We start from the raw sequence: 23,953 nt of genomic DNA on the forward strand, positions 1-23,953 counted from the left end.
AAGAACCAAGGAAGGAAAAAACGTTTCGAATAGTTTTAAAAAACTTACACAACGAATACTTTTTGTTCTTATTGTAGCACGGTAGTCGGATATTTAAAGTTTATTTTAATATAAGGAAGTTTAACTCGAAATAACGATTTGTTTCTATTCTCTGAATTTTGCGAGACAAAAACAAAAACAAAAGGATAATTTGGTCGCGGGGAAAAGAAAGTTATTCCTGGTTATTACGGCACCTCATTAGGTAATAAAATGACGCAGTTCCGTATCCTTGAGAATGTAACCGGACACCGTATTTATGCAGACGTCTTGAAGTACTTCTGTTTTTAACGCGGTGTCGCTCGGCCCCACTTTATAAACTGGATAACGAAATGAGTGAAAATAGCGGAGAGTGGCGATAACCTTCGACCAACGATGAAGCGGTGCGGAAACGGTTTACGTAAACGCTGTAGCAAGTACAAATTACTAATTATTATATTAATCTTGTTAATAATTACTATAATCGCGGCCATCGTCATCTGGGTTACTTTACGAAAACCGAAAATAGAAACCTTAGTCAAATCTAAACCCGAAATCAATGATTTTCGTCTACCTTCGAGTCATACACCCTTGCGATACTACGTGTCGGTTCGACCTTACCTAACTCCCGACGATTGCCACTTCGAAGGAAACGTGGAAATTATAATGGAATGCCAAGAGAAAACGGACTTGGTCGTTCTCCATTCGCACAATTTATCGATCGTCGAAGAAAGTATCGAACTGCAAAATTTAAAAGAAGGAAGCATCCTAAAATTATACGACGTCCAATACAAAACGGAGTTCGATTTTTTGATTTTGCAGTTCCGAGAAAATTTGCAAAACGGCTACCAATATCGTTTGTCTGTAAGTTTTAGCGGAAAGTTAAGAACGGATTTTAAAGGATTTCACATCTCTTCCTATCTGGAAAGAAACGTCTCTCATATGTAAGTTTGTATTTTTGGACAATAGAAATAATCTGTAATTTTGCATGTAAATATAATCTGTGTTATAGTTTTTGCGATATATTTTATTTACGTTTTGCACCTTTGTCTAGAGACTAACGGAAATGCATTTTGTAGTAAAGTTATTTAAGAAGCATAAATTATCTGCAGGGTGGCTCTAACGCATTTCGAACCGTTTCACGCCAGAAAGACTTTTCCGTGTTTCGACGAACCCGCTCTGAAAGCCAATTTCGACGTCACGATCATAAGATGGAAAAATATGACTTCACTCTCCAACATGCCCAAATTAAAAACCATCTTTTGGTAAGTCGAATTGTCAATTATTTTCGTCGCGTTACCTTCGAAAAGTAACGATTCGTTCGTCAAATAATCAACTTGCGTTCTTACTTCAAGTTCAAATTGATTCTATACATTACAATAGGAAAATAAATAAATAGGCCTACTTTTTATATAGAAAAAATAGTGTAATAAATAGTTTCATTAGAATTAAGTAAATAATTTGTTATAGAATTAATTTTGTAATAGGGACGACGACTGGGAAGCCGACATTTTTAATACCAGTGTGAAGATGTCTACGTATTCCTTGTCATTTTTTGTCGGTCGCTACGTGTCATCAAGAAATAACAAGGTAATGACATAATAATTCTAAATAAATTCGAAAATAGTTAAGATTATTAGAATTAATTTTTCTTAAATACACAAAAAGTTCGAATTAATGAGATCAAACACAGATCAAAAACATTAATAAGATATGAAAAAAAATATAAAAATGCGTTTAATAAAGCGGAAACATTCAGCTTTTATAGCCAAGAAACATTTTATTCTGTAGACTGAATCATTTATGGAAACCTTTTAAAATTTGAATTTAAAGAAGAATGGATTATAAAACAATCTATTAAAATTTATATTAAAAATTTGGGATTTATTTAACAGCTAGGATTTGTGAATGTACTGTTCACAACGATTGTTCTTCAGAAATATAGGATTTGTATAAAAACTCGTGTTTCAAAGTAAATATTATAAACTTAGTTTTAGTTTTGCCTACTGATAATTGTTTAGTTTACATATACTAGATAAAAAACTGAAAGAGATTCGAGTTGACTTTGTACTTTAAATTTTAGTGAAAGAATAAACTAAAATGAATACTTTATTTTTGTTTCGATTCGAATGACGGTTTGAGGCAATTTTTTAAAACAAAAAAAATTGTTGGTAAATAGAGTATATAGAACAGAAGGAAAACTAAAGGATATACATTTTAAAATTGCAGTTATTTTTTAATTTTTAAATTAAAATATTAAATATCTAATTTAAATAACAAAAGAAAATATGGTGAATCCATTTCGACATATAAGAAGAATTAAAGCGGTATTTAAGATGATAAAATCCAAAAGATTTTATTTAAATTATATATTGAAGATTTCGAAAGTATTAAAAATTAGCCATTTACCAAATCCAGTTATATTACTTAAAATGAATTTTCATAACACGAAATTGTTAAATGATAAAATTGAAAATATTTAAGGAAGTAAAAAATTCAATATTTGTTAAATTTCCTTAATAAAAAGATACTGAAATCATCTTTTCAGATGAAAATTACGTCAGTAGTCTAATTTTAATTCATTTCTAAGTTTTGTAGAGATTTAAATTTAAACTACGATTGGTAAAAGACTGAATTGAACAGGTGGCGATTTCAATAACCATTCAGTGGTTTGATTAAAAGTAAAGAAAGCGTAAAGGAAAACAAAAATGTAAAAAGTCGGATCAACTCATTCTTGGTAATATGAAATGGTTCAACTTAACATTTTTTCATTTTCTTTTATTAATATATGTTACTGTATGTATTCAATGCTTTTTAATGTTAGAGCTAATGTAATCGGCGTGTTTCATATTTTTAAGAACGATAGATATTATTATTATTATAAGAATGATAGATATTAAGAGTTACCAACACTGTTGGTAACTCTTAATATCTAATCATTATTTACTATTACAGACTTTAATTTTTAATAAAAATAATCTGGCTTGTAATAATTTATTAGTCTACTATTGTGATATATTTCAGATAACCGTGTGGTATCCACCGAAACATTCGAATTATTTAATTACCGCCTTGAATTTTGCGCCTAAATTTTTGAAATTTTACGAAGATGTTTTGAAAGTTCATTATACACTTCCAAAATTAGGTGAAAAAATTTTTATTTGTAGATTTTTCACTTAAGATTTAAAAATCTGTGTCGATGTAACCTAATTATAGGTTATATCGACACAGATACTATAGAACATAATTAATAATGTAATTATTATTTTCTGGTTAATTTATTTCTAAAATATGTTAAAAGTATATTTTATTGAATAAGTTATATGTTGCTATTTTTTATGCAAATAGTTCATACAAGATATACAGAGAATGTAGACTAGATTCTATTTGTTATTTTAGTTCTCCGCGACCGAAATATAAATTCAGAATTTAAAATAATTACAGTCCTTGACACTATTTAATAAATATACAGTAGAGAACCGAAAATCGGAATCAATGGGGACTGGGGTTGTTCAGATTAGGGATTTGTTCCGATTACGGTCTATGTACGAAAAAATATATTAACCTGTCCGATGTTCAAATTCTTCTCCGTTGCGTGTCGCTTCGTGTTGAATTTTTCTCTGTTGTGTGTCGCTTCGTGTTGAATTTTTCTCCGTTGCGTGTCGCTTCGTGTTGAATTTTCGTCGATTTTAAGCCAAACGAAAATTTTTATAATAATAATCGAGGCTATCGTATCGTTAAAAATTATTTCTGCATTTTGTACAAACAAAATAAATATATTGAAGAATATAAAAACATGAAAATTATACTTTAGAAGTAAATTTAGTATCAAAAACGTTCGATTCAGCACGACACAATCTGACTGAAAATCGTGCCGAATACCGGCGATTCTGATTACCGGGGTGCCGATTTACGACTCTCTACTGTATTTCTCCAACTGAATGATAAATTTCTCAAATTAGTATAAAATTTTAATTCGATTCGGAGATTGCTTAAAGAGGAGATTGATATATTGTATTTTATATTAATTTAGCAGGTTAAAAAATTAAAGTTTTACCTTATTGAAAAAATGTAGTTATCTAGTTGAAATTAGACGAAATTTTAAAAAATTTTTTCTTTTATTTGAGAAAAAATGAAGCCTACGCAGAAAAACAAAGTTGTAATTATCCTAATAAGTTGTTTCTGAATTGAAACAGGGCAACTTTTCATTAATATGAAAAGTCCTATTTTGATTCAGAAATTTATTTATTCGAATAATTGCGGAACTTGCGAGAAAACATTCAGCCTGGCCGCCGTTTTATCTTAATATAACGTTTTTAAAATAGTATACAGTAAATATATTATTTTCTAACTTTCGGTTAATAAGCGCAGCATTTCTCTTTAGTCTGCGACGATGTGTCTGCATTGAGAATTGAGTTTATTTGACTCGTCACTATTAAGATAAAAACTTTCTGAATTTATTTAGAATTACGTTTTCTTTCCAAAAATTATTACCTGAAATGTTTCTTAATTTTACTCGATCATTTTATTAGGTAACGTTAAGAACTGATAAGTATTTAATTGATATATTTAAATTCGAACTTCATATATTAAAATACTGTAAAACTCGGTTAAGAAGGTTTTCAAGGGACTAATTTAAAAATCTTCTTAAACAGAAATGAAAATAATATTGATTTTCTTTCCATAATCCATGTTTATTTAACAACGTTCCTGCAACGAATTATGCTTATACAGTATTTATATTTGGTATACTGGCACAATAAAGTGGCGCTTAATCAACACTGGGCTTTCCATCTTTATTTAGTTAGCTAACTAAATAAAGATGGAAAACTCGCCCAGTGTTGATAAGCGCCACATCATTGTGCCAGTATACCAAATATAAATAACAACACGGTTTCGATTGTACCAAAAAATAGTATTTATTTATTTAGATAATATTTAATACGGTATTTGCAGTAAATTATTATAGTAAATCTTTCTGAAAACTTATCAGTATCACCCACGTATTGATTGATCGCGCTTGTCAAAATTTGCTGACAAACGCAATTTTTGCAAGCAGAATTTATTGCAAGCAGGTTGCCAGATAATTACGTAAAAAATTGTAAAATCTGTGTTCAAAGTAGTTCAAAATCGCGAGCGTTGTATTATTTTTCCATATGTAATTAAATATATAAAATTTTCGATAGAATGTAGTTGAAAAATTCTTAAGACAAATCATTTTCAGGTGGCGGATAAGGATTTCAGTTTACGCAAGCGGAAAATTTTTGTAGACAGGAACATTTTATACATAAAAATAACGCTTCTAGCTCACAACATTAATTTAGAATGAATTAGTTAGCGTAGTAAATTGGAGGGATTACCACACCAGGAGCTGACTAGAATAAATAGACTAGATTTGACTAATAAATAATAAATAAATAGCGTTTAATTAACCTCAATCAAATTTTAGTAGGAATGCATTTCGGGTACAAACTCCTGGTGTGATTAGCCCTCCAATTTATTAGAACCCTATTTATTACGCTAACTAATTCATTCTGAAGTAAAATTTGTTTGATGACATTCCACAATTAAGATAATTCTTAGTTCAAATAGAATCTGTTTCTTTAGATTTTTTATTTTTATGTACGATATTGGAAAACGAATAATTAATTATGAATATCGTTTTGATTAGAATAAATGACTGAATTTTTACTTGTAAATCTATAGATTTGGTGTCGGCAGATTGGCCTCATCGAGCTATGGAAAACTGGGGACTCATCATTTGTTCGGAAAAACTAATTTATAGCGAAAAATTTTCCTCGGGCTACAGACAAAGAATTATTGCAAAAATTTTAGCCCACGAAATTGCGCACCAGGTAAACATTTTTATAAATTAAATATTTTTTGTTGTTTATGAATAACTTTATTGATAACAAGAATTTCCGTTTTTAAATAACGAAATATTCGATTAAGAATATATTTAGTCAATCAGTATGTATTCGTGCAAAAAATATCATTTTTGTTATTCCTTTCCGTATTTCATATTTTTACAGGTAATATGAACTGTTTAATGAAGCTTTCCGAGAAAGCAGACAAAATATCGCAATATACAGTACATGTTAATTTCAGTACATTTGTTCATGTAGTTATTAATTTATTTCAAAATTTTTACTATACGTATTAACTATATTTTTGTTTCTATAACCTGTTGTTTTTTGTGTGTTTTTAGCACTTACTATTAAATCTAAGAAAAATATATAGAAAAATAACCAGGGGAAAAAACAAACGTTATTAAATTAACCTATAAATCAGCATTTAACTACCAATTGCTTTATTGGTTAATTTAAAATCTATGATAATATTAAATAATACATAGAAATCTCTTTCAAAATGTTCCAAAACTCGGCAGTCCAGAACGTATCGAACGATCGAACTCAAACAAAACATTGTAGTTCGACTTTGCATCTCTTTGCCAAATTGACTGAAAATATCGTTTTACAAATCCATTTAGTGGCAATATAGGGCCTAAAGCACACCTAAAAACGAACAAATGATTAATAATAGAAATTTGAAATCCGACATTCTCGATCGTCAAAATGCAAATAGTTCTCCCATCTGCTCCATATTTTTTATCATTCGTCTAATTAACCTTCTACTGACCATTTAATAAATGTTATATATTTTATAAGTTATTAATTATAAAATCAAATATTTAGAGTTTTAAGTCCTCAGAATTTACTCTTAATATACTACTTGAACCAAGAATGAATTCCGAGATTCATTCTTGTTTTAATAATTATTTCTTATTAAGAATTTTTTTAAAAATTAAAATAGGCGATTATATTTTCCTTGATTTTGTTCCTTTATGTAGTATCCAACAAGGTTCTATTCTTAGCGGCCTCTGCTTTTCAATATATTTAAATCAACTTCTCGGTCATCTTAAATCTCATATTCTGTTCTGATCCATCTGTCTTACAGGCTGATATCTATTTATTAATAAATATGTTTAAATCTGCAAACTTAAAAATTAATACAGAAAAAACAGTAGTTATGTATGATTCGTAATCTTCCATTACCTGTTTTTACACTGATTCTAATCCAATTAATTACGTAACTCCTACTAGCGATTTAGGCATAATTTTTGACACAAAACTTACTTTTAAAAAGCATCGATAAACTAGTTAAATCACTGGCTATTAGACATGGAGTTTTATGAAGATTTTATAAGCCCATCTTCAATAAGAGAGCATTACATAAAATTAGCATAAAAATATTTTTTATGCTAATTTTCAATCTTGCATTGATTATGGATTTCCCGTCTGGTCAATGGCTGCTCCTTCCTTTTTACACAAGATTATTCTACTATTAATAAGATATACCTCACGTTTAACAAAATGTGTAATCTGCCTATCATTATTGACTCTAATATTGCTAGAATTCACCTGGGCTTTCCATCTTTCTTCGAGAGAATTAAATATTTTGATCGGTTAATACGTTATAAATATTTTAATGGTTAGCTTATTTATCAAGGTTAGCTTTTACTTCAAATTCCATCGAGAAAACTTCGCTCATTTTCTTACGGTTTTATCCCTTTCTATCGTCTAAATCTATCACAACGATTTTCCTTTACCGTGTATCACAAAATCTTAATAATTTTGATGAATTTTTACATCTTGATCGCCCTAATTTTAAATTTAAATTTAAAAAAGTGTTGTATCTCTTTTAAGATTTGTAACCTGTTTTCTTTTTCTTTTTGTTTTAAGAAGTGTTATTTGTTTTTAAGATATTTTAAGGGTGTGGAAATCAAATGTCTATTCAGACTTTTCCTGTAAACTTAATGAAATAAAATAAACAAGTTTGAAATATTCGTCAGATAAGATTCGAATTATAACTATTTGTTTTAAAAGTTAACGTTTTAAAACGATTGCTACATTATTAACAACTTCATATTTTACAGCGAGAACTGTGTTTTATCTTACGAGTTAGATAAATAGTATTATAACTGATGTAATTTTAATCAATTTTAATGAAATCAAATGAACATTTCATTAAATCATTTGGTATAATTTTATATCGTTAATTCTAATTATTTCATTTTATTTATTGTATATAAATTAAAAATTATATTTACATTTAATATAGAGGAAGTTATAGCGAAAGGTATAAAGTAAACGAGGTTAATACCACATACTTGAAGTGAAACCCGTGGGTGTTATTAATAATAGCAAAGTAAAGTACTACTAAAAATATGACTCTTTAAGCTTGGTATAGAATAATTCATCAGTTTGATCTGTTCGAGAATTAAACAATTTTATAATTCTCATTAAAAACCATGTTACGCCCGCGTAGCGTAATAGAATTATTGTGACATCATGCAGCATTTCGCAATGAAATCGAAGATTCTCATCCAAAGGAAAGCGTTTAAATAATGTAACGAATTTCTTAGTAAATTACACAGTAATGAGTCTCATTACGTCTTATTTCACAGAATGCATTGCATTCTGTGAAATAAGACGTAATGCGACTTGGATGTAAAAATACTTTTCACTAGTCCATATCTTGCTTCTGTTACGTATTAACTAAATACAAGTACGCGAAAATATAGGTAATTAGTAATATGCTATTCGAATGCAACCCCCCTCTTGACTTTGAGGACGCGAGATGTATGAGCTTCTCTGCACGGACTTGAGCACGCGAGTCGATACGGAAAAGCCTCACATGATTTCCTCTTAATCATTCTTGACGTTATCCAGCCGCTTCCTCTTTGAGTATTTTAACCAAACGAATTTTTTTTTAATAGCTTGGTGCAATATATTCTTCTATACCCTGTATATTTACTGTACTTAAGTTTTCAAACCTATATAGAGTACTGCAGTGAATCTATATCGACTAAACAGCGAGATACTGTCGGTAAATATACAGTATTAACAAGTTCCTCATCATCCATATTTTTCTATCTCGTTAAATCAATGTTCACTAAAATTTTCAGTGCACAAAATTCTCCGTTTCCCAATTATATAATCTTATTCTCTTATAACGTTATGGGATACCGACTTATAGGAGATCGTACGTTCCCAGAATATATGTTATAATTTTAAAATGACATTTTCTTAAAACTAATTTTAAATGAAATATATTAATATATTTGCGTCTAGTGGTTCGGTAATCTAGTGACTCCGAAATGGTGGAACGATATTTGGTTAAGCGAAGGACTATCGACTTATATGGAACACGTAGCCAACACCGCCTTCTTCCCTCAATGGAACAAGGTAAGAGAAATTCCTGAAAAATAAGATTGCTTAACACACTACTCGAGTGATTAGACAATCTTCACCAAAGTCTTTCTAAACCGAAAGTAAGAAGTACAGCGTCAATCGTACGTTAATTATTTTTTATTTATAAAAGACTGAATCAAAAATTATTTTAGTTGACAGTTAGGAAAAGGTTTTTGCGTTTTTATATAATTTGTATGTGATAAAATAAAGAATAGTTTTTGAAGTTCGCTTTGTTAAAACTCGAAGATAGAGTGAGACGATTTATAGAAATAATTCAGATTTAAAAGAACATTTAATGAGATTTCTATTCGATGGCAGTTTTTAAAAATTATTATTTTTAGGTGGACAAAACTTTGGTTTTGGCAGCTAAAGAGTTATATCCGAGAGATTGTTTGGACGAAGTATCGGCAGTTTCGAAATCGTACAATTTAGAAAATTCGTTGTTGGAGGAAAGCTTTGACGTTTTCACGTACATAAAGGTGAGAAATATGTACAATTTATTGCATATTACGGATTATCCAAACCGTGTCGAGATAAATGGAACAATGCCCAATGAAAAGTACGATACGTGTGTAATTATAATTATAAATTGACACTCTCCTTACTATTTAGGCTTATTAATAGGACAGTATTATAGATTTATTCTCTTTATAGATTTATTTCTAACAAGTTAAAAATGAATTCTGTGCAATATTTAAATTTAATGATTTTTAATCGACAATTTTGAAGTTATATAAGCCTATATAAAAGAAATTGCTGAAAAGAAAAGTAAAAATAATTTCTATGTAAAAATACTTGAATCGCCAAAATAAAACAAACAAAAACAATTCTAAAAGATGTTCGAACGATGTTTACTTATGAAACAAACGTCTTTATGTTCGAAGGTATTTAAATTTTCTTACTTTATGTATTAACCATGTCTTTATATGCAACAGATACTTACGTGTAGACTATATACAGGCATACAGTCAATAGACAGATATTAAAGTTTTACACAGTCTTATAGATTAGATAAATAGGATAGATGAAAATAAGTCATTTCATTATACAGCCTTATTTAGAACGAACAATCAAGCATTTAAGTAGTAATTTGACTCTAAATTAGTATTTTATTTTGGATAGTGTCAAGAATATTTTACTTTGCATCAAAAGAATGTTATTACTGTATTCGTCAAGCAAAATGTTACACGTATATGAAGACGTTCTTAAAGTTTACCTAAGGCTATTTAATTAATAACAGAAAATTTTAATATTTTCAAACGTGAAAGGTCGAATATATTATCATTAACATCAAAATACACCAAGAAATAAGTCAATTTTTTTTTTTTTTTTTTTTTATAAATGTCAATTGCCAATATACACACAATAATCGTTTCGTTGTGTTTCAGGGAGCCGTTGTTACTCGGATGACGCGTCATATTTTCGGAGATGACGTGTTTTGGAAGGCCTTATCGGTAAGATTTTTTTTAGAATTCAAGTACCCGTTGAATGAAAAGAGACCGATTCATTTCTAACTCTCCTCTTTGATAAGAAAAGGTCAAATTGCATTTTCTTAAAAATAACAACTGCATCAGGATTTAAATTGTTTTCTTTTTCAATACGTAAAAATTTTAAAAAATAATGTTAGATTCTCAAATAATTAGGCGTGATTTTAAATAAATTAAATGAGATTTAATACTGTTTAAAATGTAATTTGACAGATATCTATTCGAACGAGATTTTCAAGATTTATTTAAATAAAATTTATAATTTTCAGATATACTTGAAAGAAAATTCTTTTAAAAATGTGGAAGAAAAAGATTTTTGGAATTACTTTATTAAGGTGAATTTACAAGTATTTAGAGACTAAGAATTAAAACCTGTTAAGTCTGAGTTGTCAGTCGTTTATCATTTATGAAATTTATTCTAGGAAAGTAAACATGTATTATCGAAAGGAGGAAAACTGGACTTAATGGAAAGTCTGTCGACTTGGACCAAACTGAAAGGCATGCCTATAGTTACTGCGAATACGAATTACGCCGAAGGAACTGTCTTTTTATCGCAAATTTCGTGCAGAGCAAAAACCTCAAGCGAGCATAAAAGGTAAATACAAGAATAAATAAGTTTTAATTATTTCATTATTGCAAATGAATATTATCAAAGATAGATACATAGAGTAAATAAATTTCGTTAATTTAATTTTTTATTTATTTTTTAATTGACATGTTGTTTTAAAATCAATTTATTGATAGAATAATGATTTGTTACTTTTCGAACAATTAAACAAATTGAACAAAAGCAATAAGATAAGAATAATCGTCAGTTTTAAATATTTTGTGATATTTCGTGTTTTTATATTGTAATTATATAATTATTTCAAAAATTCCAAAATTTGATACCAAGTTTTCGGAAATAAATTCTATATGTTTGTCTACTTTCTCATTTTTACAGCATTCAATTCATATATTTCAAATAAAATCTTTATCTGAATACGTCAACTGGTAGAAGTAACTAAAGAATTACAATTTATCATTATCAGTATCTTTATTAAGAAAACTTAAGCTGATAAATTAAAATGTTTTGTACTTTAAAGATGCATTTACAGAATAGGGAGGAATAAAAATTCTCATTCGTCCGGAATTAGAATAAGAGATAAAATAAAGGATAGATTATGGGATACCGGGGCTAATTGGTACAATTTTAGCTTAACATTTTTTTCACAATTTTCCTACTGTAGCCGAACCAGAATCCTTTGAATACTATATATATTTTTTCCGATTAAATATCTGTATAGTATAAACTTAAAAATCTTGAATATTTAGAGTTCTTTCAAATGTAGTAACTTGCCTACAATGGGGCAAACTGTTACACCGAATTATTTATATAAAAATCAGACAGTAGGCAAAATATCAAGGGAGAAAAACACTAACATATGACACTTTTTCAATATCATTTAGAATTTCATGAAATTTATTTTGTGGATATCTGTAGATATGTAGATATCCTAAGAGTCCATCTACAAATTTTCCTTTTCTTAACCTCTTTTGCTGCTTTCTAACATAGATTTTCGTTTATTGACCTTTATAAATTATTTTTATGCTCGTACCATTGTCAAAAAAGAGAACTGAAAACAATAACGTAAAAAATGTGGAGTAAGTTACAATGTAACAATATGCCCCGTTCGCGTGTAACAACCTGAAAGTCGCTGTTACCCTTGACCTAATCCTGCTCGTAGACTATTCATACAAACTGATCCGTAACAGCGAGAAATTAAAGCTAAATAGTAAGTAACAAATATGTACTGTACAGTACAATAATGACAATATACTTTCAGATCTTCGAGCCTGAATCACAATCAAATGAAATTACTTTTAGAACGTAAGATGACAAAATCCCTCAGAAGTTTAGGTCAATTGCTACTGAAAAGCTCAAACTTTACGTGAGATACGCTTGAGATGTGCTACACCTAATAGAAAACCTTAAAAAATGACGATGTACCGAATTGTGAGCATAAATCAGTGAAAGTTCGATATTGTCTATTGAATGTTTTTTCATTTCAGCTAAAAACATTTTAAAGCAAAAACACTAACAAAGTAGACATTAGTAACAAAGTAGACTTAGGTTATTTAGGGCATTTGGAAGACATTTAGGTTATTAACCTAAATGTCTTCCAAAAACCAGCTAACCGGCTAAAAACAGACTAAACCAGATTATAAAATGTGAATCGACAATACTTTTCTTATTCTTCATTCAAATGGAATTAGCAGTCGTTTTGTCGGTTATTTCGATCCTCGGCAATTCGGAACAAGAAAATCGACTTCTCGACTATTATATTATCATTCATTCTAAAATATTTTTATTTAAACTGCAAAACGTTTTAAATAATTTCAGAGATTTATGGCATATACCGATATCTTACGTATCTTCTATATCTCCGAATTTTCAAAACAATTCTTCGAACATCAAATACTGGTTGACGACTGTAAATGGTAAGAAGTAATTTTATTTTTTTCCTTTATAAAGTGAAATAATAATACTTCAAAATTAGAAAACACTGCAGAGACGTTTGACGATACATGAAAAAAATATTTCGCAAAATCTTGTTTCGAAAGAAACTATATAACTATATTAAAAAGCTCAAACTTAAAAACTTATTAATTAAATAAAGCGAGAGTTATTATTGGACTATACTTTGGTTAATTAAATATATAGGTATTATGTAATTTGGTCTATAGATAGACGGTTAAGTTACCATATTGTTTCAAATCGATAATTTTTCATTTTTCCTGCACGTCGTCTTTACTTTAGAAAGCAAAATGTCACTTTCATTTTTAACCTTAATGAAATTTGTTTTAATACAAGCATAAAGCAAAAAAATACAAGAAGATGTTTCATCTTATCAAAAAAGGCTTTCTCAGTTGTTAGAACAACGGACAACAAAAGCAGTTTTTAAGGAAAAAGTTTAAACAAATTTTAATTCGAATTCTACAACAAAAAATTGATATTGAACTACTAATTCGTATATTTCATACTTTATGTAACAAATCATTTATGTTACAATAATTTAAAAAATGTTTTACGTCATACAAATATTTAGATGTTGATCAAATTCATTTTAAAGCCTGCAGGACTTCGGTTAATACGTCACTAAGTTTGGGAGCTGCTCGAACAATATTAGCCAAATTTAATATACTCATACAGAGTTTCACGAAGAAAAAAAGTTTTACTAAATTATATGTAGCCTTTAGGAGTTTCGCCAAGTCTTCACAAATGTTAATTACAGGTCAAACAAAAGATCGTCAAGAATTATAACATTAAATGTCAAAGTTAAAGCGATAGAGAAGTTTGTAAAGTTCGGTTTAAAGTTTGAAAAGCGTAGATTTGCGAACCAACGAGAATCCGTTCCACATCAATAACCTACTTTAAATTTAATCCGTCGCTATTATAAATTTCGCAGTTAATGCTTGGCAGAGAAACCAAAAATAATATTGTTAATGTTAAAATACCTGACGAAACGCGAGAAGTAATGTAAGAAGAAAATATTTAGCTCACTTCGAAGGCATTCGTCGTTTCCTAAACGAGAAGAGAATGTTTAGCAAAGCTTAGAAATATGCCTTGAAATGGTTTGCATAAACCAACATGGCAACTACTAATTTAAAAGCCTTACCGATTTTCACATTTTCGATTCGATGCAAAGTAAGCGATTACGTTTAACTCTTAATTCTAAAAATAAGTTTATTATTAATACAAAGTTAATGATACAGAATCCGTAAATTGTTAACATTTAACAAAATGCTAATTTTTTGTGACAATAGCTACGATGGAAAACGTATTTATGAGCAAAAGTGGATGGTTATTGCTTAACGATCGGAGCCAAGGCTATTTTGTCGTCAACTACGATTCTAGGAACTGGAAACTCCTGGCCAAACAACTAAAGAAAGATAATAAGGTCGAAGTATTAATATTAATCGTTCCTTCATTTATTAACTATTTGAAACGTATTAAATAGCAATTTCTCCTTTAGGTATTCACACCCGATCAGCGTTTCAAATTACTGGCAGATGTCGCTATTTTACTAGAGTAAGATATACAAATTGCGGTAATTCATTTTACAATATATATTAGAACGCACGAACATAAATATATAATTCATTTTCTGTGTTGACATTCGTAGATTTTTATACGATCAAACCTTTTACTAATTATATTTTAGTACAGCCTACAATCTGTAAGCTTATGAGCTGGATTAATGAACGTTCTAATCGTATTTAAATTATTTTATGACAGAGTAAATCGGTCTTGTGTTATTTTTTTAAAAGTTTCAGTAACATAACATTAAATGTGAAAAATAACACATGTAAATCATATTTTAAAAACTTAGTTTGAACTATTTGGACTGGGATCTATCGTTGGATATATATTCTTATATCGGCAACGAAAATGAATTATCCGTTTTGCAATTTGGAGTTTTCGATCGTTTGCAAAAAATTACCGAATTAATCAAGCATAATGAATACGAAGACGTGTGGAATGTAAGTATAAAACGAATATCATCAAATTCCTAAGCTTTAAATACGATAAAATAGATAAAAATCGACGAACTTATATTTAGAGATTGTAATTCTTTCAATACCTTAACAAATTTAGAAAAATTTCGAATATTTCAATTCTGAATAAAGTTGCACTTTCAATTAAAACTTATTAAAATTTCGTTTTCTGCTTCAAATTCATCTAATTTTATTAACATTTAAAAAAATCAATTATGTTTCTGTTGAGCATTTGTTGAGCTCAATAATATGATAAAATCACGAAGTATAATATTAACACTTTTAAGGGCTCGAACGAGACTTTCTTTTAATTGATAACCTTAGTAATGCCTTTCAGCATGATTAACCTACCGGCCAGGCTTTACTAAACAAGACCAAATCAGCCAGATATTTAATATTAAATATTACTATTATTTTTAATAAATTAGTAATTAGGTGATTTTGAAATTCAGTAATTCCTATTCTTATTTTCAACTTCCATTATAAAATCATATTTATTCTGTATGTTAGAAAATTAAAGACTGAAAAACCAATGTTTTTGGCATAAAAAAAGTTCGTTATTTAACTTATAGTTGTAAATTATGTAAAAAAATTAAGCGCTATAAGTGATTTTAATTAATTTAAAATTTATTTTAAACTTTTTCGATCTTTAAGGAGTTTCTAATATACATTTTGAGACCGATTTACGACAAAGTCGGGTGGAAATATCAACCACTAATAGATTTGGACGAAATGAGGTAACCCCGAAATGTTTTGGTAGAAATTTCGTTCAAATTTTCTGCACCGATAATAATTTCTTCATTAAATTTTATAGAGATATTGATTATAAAGTCGTTCAACAACTTTGTGACATAGGGTACGAACCATGCGTGAACGAAGCTCTCCGAAGATTTCACTTGTGGAAAACAAACAATAAAAATGGGTAAATACTTATATTTTTCTGTTTGATTTTTATGTATAAGCTAATATGTCTTTAGTATTTTTTTTTTTTTTTTTTTTTACTGGCTGTTTTCTTTTGTTAACTTCTACTTTCTCTTTACTTAAAGAAATAAATAGAAAGAGAAAGAAAGATATGTAAAAAATATATTCTTTAAAATATATAAGTAATTTTCCATTTACAATTTAAATAAATTTAATTTTATACGTTATTAAGATGACTCTAGATTATTATACGATTTAAATATGAAGATGCTGCTTTTACGTATATTGTTAACTTGGACATTGGATCCGATGGGGAAAGACGATAAACTCGAAATAAACATTAATAATATTGATAAAAAATATTATCCAAACATTTTGCACACACTCACATTATTTAAATTTCAGAAATATTAGTCCTGTGACATAAATATTACAGGATATAGGCTTTTAGCTTTTAAGAAGTACTGTACTTATAGCTTCTAACTGATTATAGGTATCTTTGTGTAATAAAAATTGTTTAAGACTAGGTGCTTGTAAACTTGCTACAGAACTTTTTATTCAACATATATGGCTTGTAATTTATAACTTGTGAACTTTTTTACAATTGCAAACATTTTTATGAAGCAGGATCCTGAAATTACACTTCTATTGAATCGTATCATTCAATGATTTTTCGAAAACACGAGAGCCGAATAAGAGGAATAAACACGAAAATTATATTCTTGTGTTTATTTCTCTTATTTTGAAACCATTCTTTTCTGGTTATTCTCAGTTTTATTCCTTTCTCTCCCTACAAGACGCCCATCTCTGTATTTTTAGTATTAATGAATTTAAAAGGTTTTAACTAGTAGGCCTATTCATTATTCTATTCCAGTTCTAATTTTTGCATAATTATGCAAAAATTAAGCTAGGGAACGTCTTTTTCAAATAACAAATTAAGAAAATTGAAACCATTAACTTACATAAAAATAAAAATATCATTTTTCATCATATATCACAATTAATACGTTTCAAATTAAATTAAAAATAAAATTTTTCGTTTTTCCGATATTCTAAATGAAATTAACGTATCTTTAAATAAAAATTTGAAGTAACATTTAATCCTACATTGTAAAGCTCTTTAAGGTACTGTACAATGTAAATATTTTATTAATGTCTTTGTAAAATTGCAGAGGAGAAGCGTTGTACGAAGATACGGTTTTGTGTATGGGCATTAAATACGGAACGCAGGAAGATTGGGAAGAATTTTACGATGAAGACGAAGACGACGAAGCCATACTTTCGGCGCTCACTTGTTCTGAAGATCCAGAAAATATTCAAAGGTAGACATATTTGTTAACGAAACTGCAATTTTTAAGAATATCGATTTAACAATTTCCTATCGACGTTAACCAATAATAAACGAATGGCGATAGAAGGAAATAAATTTTCTATTATCTGGAAATGTTTGAAGAGAATATGAAAAATTACTAATGTACAAAATAATGTAATTCCCATGTTTTTGGTCAATGGACACTGCAAACTAATGAAAACTTCAAGAACTTAGTAAAAGACCCTATATTACGTCGCTACTGCTGAGGTCACTGTCAGTTGGCAATCACAAGCTGAAGCGGAAACGCTTTTTCCAGAAAGATATCGTAATATTAATATCAATCCCAAAACATTGACAATGTAAGGGATGACAAGTAGACGGAAATTTTATTTTTTATTAAAACAATTGATATGCTTGAAACGAGATGAGAGTAACAATTGTAACTATTTTTCTTTAAAAAGATATATCATTTTTCTAGACGTATATTATTATTTTAATTAACATTAAAATAGACTCACCAGTGGCTGAAACCACTGAACACTGGTCTAGGTTTCGCGTCTGAGCAATCAGGCTGACAGTATGGAGTTTACCGGGTTTTCTCACGTGACAAGCACCTGAATAGGAGCCAGTTTCCCATAGATAGACATCTCGGGAGGCACCCCTTGACAGAACAATCCTATGTTGTTGTTGTGTTGTCATATCTATCAAACCAAACCGTTAAAACATAATCATACCTAGTGTATATACTTTGTATATTCATAATGAAATATTTATTTTCCAATGTTTAAAAAACGAAGAATTATCGATGAATAAATCTACGACATTTTATTATTTAAGAAAAATATATCATTTCTAAATAACAAAACTTACTTTTAACAGTTGCAGACGTACATAGAAAATTGAGATCCTTATACTTTCGTCTTTAAGAGAATACTGATAAATAATTTTACATTCAATTAAATTTATTTTAAAAATGATGCAAAGGTTTAGATAAAAAGAATTTTTTTTTCATTTGAAATGTTACAGGTTATTAGAAATGGTGTACGAGGAAAATGACATTACCAAATTTGTGACTGTAGTACAAGGTATTCTTCGAAACAGTAAACTATGGTTCGCTTATTATGATTTTCTAGACGAAAATTTTGTAGATTTTGTTGAAAAGTAAGAATTAATTAGTCTTAAATGAAGTTAATTATATTTAAAAATTATTATGTTTACTCATTTGATGTCTTTTTAGCCACGTAAGATATCAGTTTCTACTAAGTATTAAAGACGAAACCGAAGCTTATAATCCAGTAAAATATGACAAGGTAAACCATTTTAATTTTTTTATAAAATTAAATTTTTAAATTTTTAACAGAAGTAATAATTGATTTATCGTGATATTTTCGAGATTATTTTATGTTTAAGTTAGATAATATTTGTGATTTACACAAAAATGTTCAAGATAAAATATTAATTATTATTAATATAAAAATATTCCACTTTAAAAAGTTTTAAAGAGAATTTTTATACAAATTTTTACCTAAACGAAAATTATATAGTCTGTCGAAAGACGTTTTATTCTGAGTAATCCCAGAGAAAAAGATAATGGAAGTCCTAATCAACGTTCGGAAGGCCTGGCTCCAAATATTAGATTTATTCTATTCTCAGTGGTGTACTGAGAAATTCCGCCACCTTGGGAGAGTTAGGCAAAATACACCCTGATAATTATCAGATAAATATAAACGTTATTTTAGTAGAAAAATGAAAAGAGTTTTAAATAATATGTCAAAAGCTGTCTTGAATTTACAATGATATTCAGAATAGTGGTGTTGGCATGTATCATTTACAAAATATGATATTTAAGAATTGATTAAAACACAAAGGAAAATAAATCAACTCTTTTTATCGTACTCGACCGTTTTAAAAGACCGGACAGTAGGATTTAACCGAAAATACTGTTATCAAAATGTGTCAAATATGAAGAGGTTAAATGTAAAGTAAATTTAAACATACTACTTATTTTTTATATGTTTAGTTATATCAGGATGTATTTATAAAATCATATAATAGCATCCTCATAGAACTATAGATATTTAACGGGCTGAATTGGAATTTTCTTCATTGAGACAAGCTAATAAAAAATAAGGTGCAATAAAAAGTTTAAAAACAATTAAATTTTAATACAGTAATAAGTTATATAATTTTTTTATCCATTTTTCCCTTCGAAAATGTTTCCCTCAAAATTTTTCTATTAATATCTCTTTCCTATGTTTTCCTATTTGACTTGAAAAATTCCCATTTTGGGAAATCTTTCAATCTAGAAACTGATTTCAGCAAATTTGGTTTAATTTGCCACAAGAAAAGAAACAAACTAAATCATAAACGTGTTCAAATACTTCTGTTTGCAAATAAAGAGTCTGTCGTAGGCGGCAATGAAAACAATCATTGATTAATCTGTTGTAGTTAAGTTAATACTACTAAAAAGAAGGCAATGAAAAACTCGAAGTCAAAACAAAAAATTTTACACGTTACAAGAAATTCAGGGGACAAAATATTCGCGACTTCCAATATGATCGAATTTTGAATTATCCGAGATTTACATTTTCTGTACAATGCCTCGTAACTGATGTAATTTATTAAGCGAACGGAATACGGCTATACAGAACACTACGGAATATACAAAACGCTATTTCCATTAATAAATGATGATGATAATAATAATAATATAAATAAATTGCAGGTAAACAGCACGTATCCGGTGAGAACTTTACAGGTCGCCAGATATCTTTTATAAAATGTAAAACAGAATTCTTTGAAATGTAGCCCAAATTATTTTTAAAGTGGCTCAAAAAGTTGTAAGTCGCCCAAAAGTAGTAGCTTAGAACCATTCAAACAAATCAATATGCTACTCGTGGCCCAATCTTGCAATCCCGAAACCCAGCCGTATTTTATGAAATAAGAGAAAAAAGAGTAGTTTATGGGTAAGATGACACCCGAAAATGTGTTACTGTAAAAGCAAAGCAAAATTGACCAGATTGGGAATGTTCTTAGTCTATAGTTCTCTTGTAGAGTGGAGGCACTTCGATCTAAACCAGAGGTCACCAAACTTTCTTTTCACAGCGGGCCAGATAATTGAGAGAATAACGAGCGTGGGTCACGTAACCATTCTGTTCAATACAGTACACTGAATACACAAAAATTAAAGACAACCAACATATTTATTTACCAATACACAAACACGATCTCTGTAGCAAGCTCGTAGTAATCGCTTTTCTTAGAAACTTTATCGAAGATGAAGACGACTGGGCGTATAAGACGACCCCCGACTTTTACAGTTAAAATATAGAGTTTGGGATATACTGGCCGTATAAGACTACCTCTCTTCCAACGCATACCAAATAAAAGTGAAAAAAAAATCAGATTTGATTTTAATATGGTAATTTTAATTCAAATGCTTATGACATGCAGGTACTTAGCAGGTAAACTGTCACTTATAAACATAAGGCTGTTTGTCATCAAACAGGAAAAATTCGGCGGAAAAACTCGCTCGCAATAATCGCTATCGTCGATCGCGACCATCACAAGCATCTTTTTCGCTATCAATTCTTTTATCCCAATAATTTTTATTTCAAGAAAAACATCGATTCTAGCCCGATTTTGAAGCTAGATGTCGCAACATACAGGCCCGCCCTTGTATCCTATTACCGTACCTCCTTCTCTGCCTCTCAGATCTCGCACATGAGCGCCTGCGCCGCTTCACTGCAGTCCTCAGGAGCGAGATCTGAGAGCAGAGAAAGAGGTACGGTAATAGGATACATACAAGGGCGGGCCGGACGAGTGAAAGATGCGTGTTTTTCTGGGCACAGCGCCGCTCTATCTCTATCCATACCCCGGGCGTCCCGGCCGACTGAAGCACCCGCCCTATAAGACAACACCCAGCGTATAAGACGATCCCCGACTTTTGAGATTTTCCTGGGTTAAAAAGTCGTCTTATATGCCGGAATATACGGTACTTAAAAAGCGCTCCAATATCCAAAGGCGCAAAACGTCGCCGAATTTTTTATTTCCCTGATTTTCCTAAAAATTATATTGCCGTCAGAGGCAAAAATCAGATTGGACCAATTTTGGCATTTTTATTTACACTTATTTTATTTTTTTTAATAGTAAGTTTATCTACAATCTATGATATATCCATGTAAATAATTCTATTTTAGCTCATTTGTGGCAAAGTGCGGCAAATGAGCTAAAATAGTTTGGTGACTCCTGATCTAAACGAACAAGTTAACACGCGCATATCGCAGTTCGGACAGAATTTTCACTTTGAATTTCGAAGTAGCCGTATTTCGAACTAACAGAAATCCTTAAGATATAAATCTCTACATTCTCGGCCGGGACAAAAGTACAGTTACCAACTAACGGGATTCAAAGTTCAAATTAACGAGGATTTCCTGATTAGCATCTTCAATTTTTTAATAAAGTTATCTTTATTTTCAAAATCTATCTTTTTGTCTTTGATCTATAATAATTAATGATATAAAAATTATTTTTTAATAAAATCTCATAACAGATGGCGCAACAGACAATTTTGATTGTGTTAATATGTCTTAGTGTTTATCACCGGAAAACTTACGCAACTCTCTGCTGGATTCTTTTATTGGGCAGAAATTTGAAAAAATTGTAGACCTATAAATTCCCACTACCGTCCGTCCGTCCGTCCGTCCGTCCGTCCGTCTATCTTTTCTTAATCTCGAGAACAGATGAAATCCTAGACCAGATATGGAATCCTTAGGACAGGAGGCCCGATTAACTATATACGAACTTCCGAAAGTGAAGTTCGTATATAGTTTAAAACTTTTCCCTTGAAAGAGATTAATAGATGACAGGCACGACTCTATTGCTAAATTGTAGCCCAGCATTGTGACGATATTTTGTTTTATTAATAATTAATAAAACATTTAATAAGACAAAATAATTTTATTTACTATTTATGTTATATAAAGTAATTAAGTCCATTAGGTATTTAATATATTCGAATATTCCCGATCTGGTTAATATTCAAATTCGATAAAAGTGACATTCGTTCATCTCTATCTTCTACAAAAGCATTGTTTACTTTTGTAGTTGATTTCTACGTGTAAGAAGAACATCGGAACTTCGAAAAAATTGAGAGCTAAAGCGAGAAATTTGTTAAAATACGACGACGATACTGTATCGAGGATGAATAACATGTTAGATAAAATTATCCATTGGCTGAAAAATAAATCTTGGACCGAGAAAAATTAAAATGAAAAAAGATGTTTGAGTAAGTTTAATTACTTCTTTTTCTGTTATGAGCTTCAATAAAATATTGTATATATATTAATGTAATTTATTTATCCTTTCAGCTTTCATAGAGGAGTATTTTTGTGTATTGCTTACGTGTATTACTGCCTTATTCGTATTTTTTCGAATTAACAGCCTTTGTGAAGTGTAGTCAGTAAAAGAGAAGGATAAAAAATCGAATCGATTGAAAATTCTGACGAGTCCAAAACCAGAAGAGCTTTTAGCAGTCTCGTAATTTCCCCTTTTCGTCCGAATTTTTGTTTCTTTTTATGGCAATATAAAACAGATAGATATCAGATATTTTGAATGGTATCATCTAACATCAAAAAGGAAGAATATTTTTATCCTGCAGAATTTTATTACACATGAAAATTATTAATGTAAAACCGAAACTATGTCGTTACTATTGTGTACGAGTATGTTAATTCATTAATCAGAATGATCGATTAATAAGTGATTGAAAATTATCGTTATCGAGAAAGATCGAACAATACTTGTTCGAACCATTTCGATTTCGATTATCGTTCCTTTTTCGATAATTTAATTTGAATGTTTGAAGATTGAAACGAAGAGAAACTCTTCACAGAATTACACTTTTGTTTAAACTCAGCGCACAATTTTAAGACAATCTCCAGAAAAAAGAAATGTTTATCATCTAATGTATTCGATAAGAATTGTGACATAACATTATCAATATTTATATCGAATTTCGTGAATTATTTTCATAACGACAATTCATAATATTCGACAACCAAAAATAAAATTTTAAATCATTGAGAGCAAAGAAAGTGTGATAAGTTTATTTAAATGTATTCTTACGCAGTAGAAAGGAAAACATATCGTAACTAGCAAAGATTTTACACATCTTTATTGATTTTTAAACGAGAAAAAACTTGAAATTATCTTCATTTCTTGTTGTTCGCTTTTTTATTTGAAGATGAACTTTTATTCTACACCACGAGTATTAGAGAGTTTCGTACATGACGTCTCAAAATGTCATAAGGACATTTCATCAGATCGAATTGAGCTTTTACGTGGCATTTTCCTACGAAATTGTAAAAAATTCACCTTTTAAAATGTAAAAAAAAAAAATAAAAATAATAAAAGTATTATAATTT

General features: G+C 29.3%; 1 protein-coding gene across 3 annotated transcripts; it reads left to right on the forward strand.

Moving 5' to 3' along the window:
* Window positions 1-296: 296 nt before the first annotated feature.
* On the forward strand, window positions 297-23,248 carry LOC136972738 (aminopeptidase N-like). 3 transcript variants are annotated; one of them, XM_067267351.1, is made up of 21 exons: window positions 297-959; window positions 1,128-1,280; window positions 1,503-1,605; window positions 3,040-3,160; window positions 5,722-5,870; window positions 9,150-9,263; window positions 9,611-9,748; window positions 10,658-10,723; window positions 11,026-11,091; window positions 11,179-11,351; window positions 13,140-13,237; window positions 14,564-14,697; window positions 14,773-14,828; window positions 15,130-15,280; window positions 15,950-16,032; window positions 16,110-16,217; window positions 17,389-17,538; window positions 18,555-18,689; window positions 18,766-18,838; window positions 22,635-22,819; window positions 22,898-23,248. In XM_067267351.1, exons 1-20 carry the CDS (start codon window positions 412-414, stop codon window positions 22,794-22,796), a joined length of 2,781 nt encoding a protein of 926 aa, XP_067123452.1. In that variant the 5' UTR covers window positions 297-411; the 3' UTR covers window positions 22,797-22,819; window positions 22,898-23,248. The 3 variants fall into 3 exon arrangements, with proteins under 3 accessions (XP_067123452.1, XP_067123451.1, XP_067123453.1); XM_067267350.1 differs by having other exon boundaries at window positions 298-959; window positions 22,635-22,815; XM_067267352.1 differs by having other exon boundaries at window positions 820-959; window positions 1,070-1,280; window positions 22,635-22,815.
* Window positions 23,249-23,953: the final 705 nt, after the last annotated feature.

Source organism: Centruroides vittatus, unplaced genomic scaffold (assembly GCF_030686945.1).
Source record: "Centruroides vittatus isolate TY-2023 unplaced genomic scaffold, ASM3068694v2 contig_301, whole genome shotgun sequence".
Lineage (NCBI taxonomy): Eukaryota > Metazoa > Arthropoda > Arachnida > Scorpiones > Buthidae > Centruroides > Centruroides vittatus.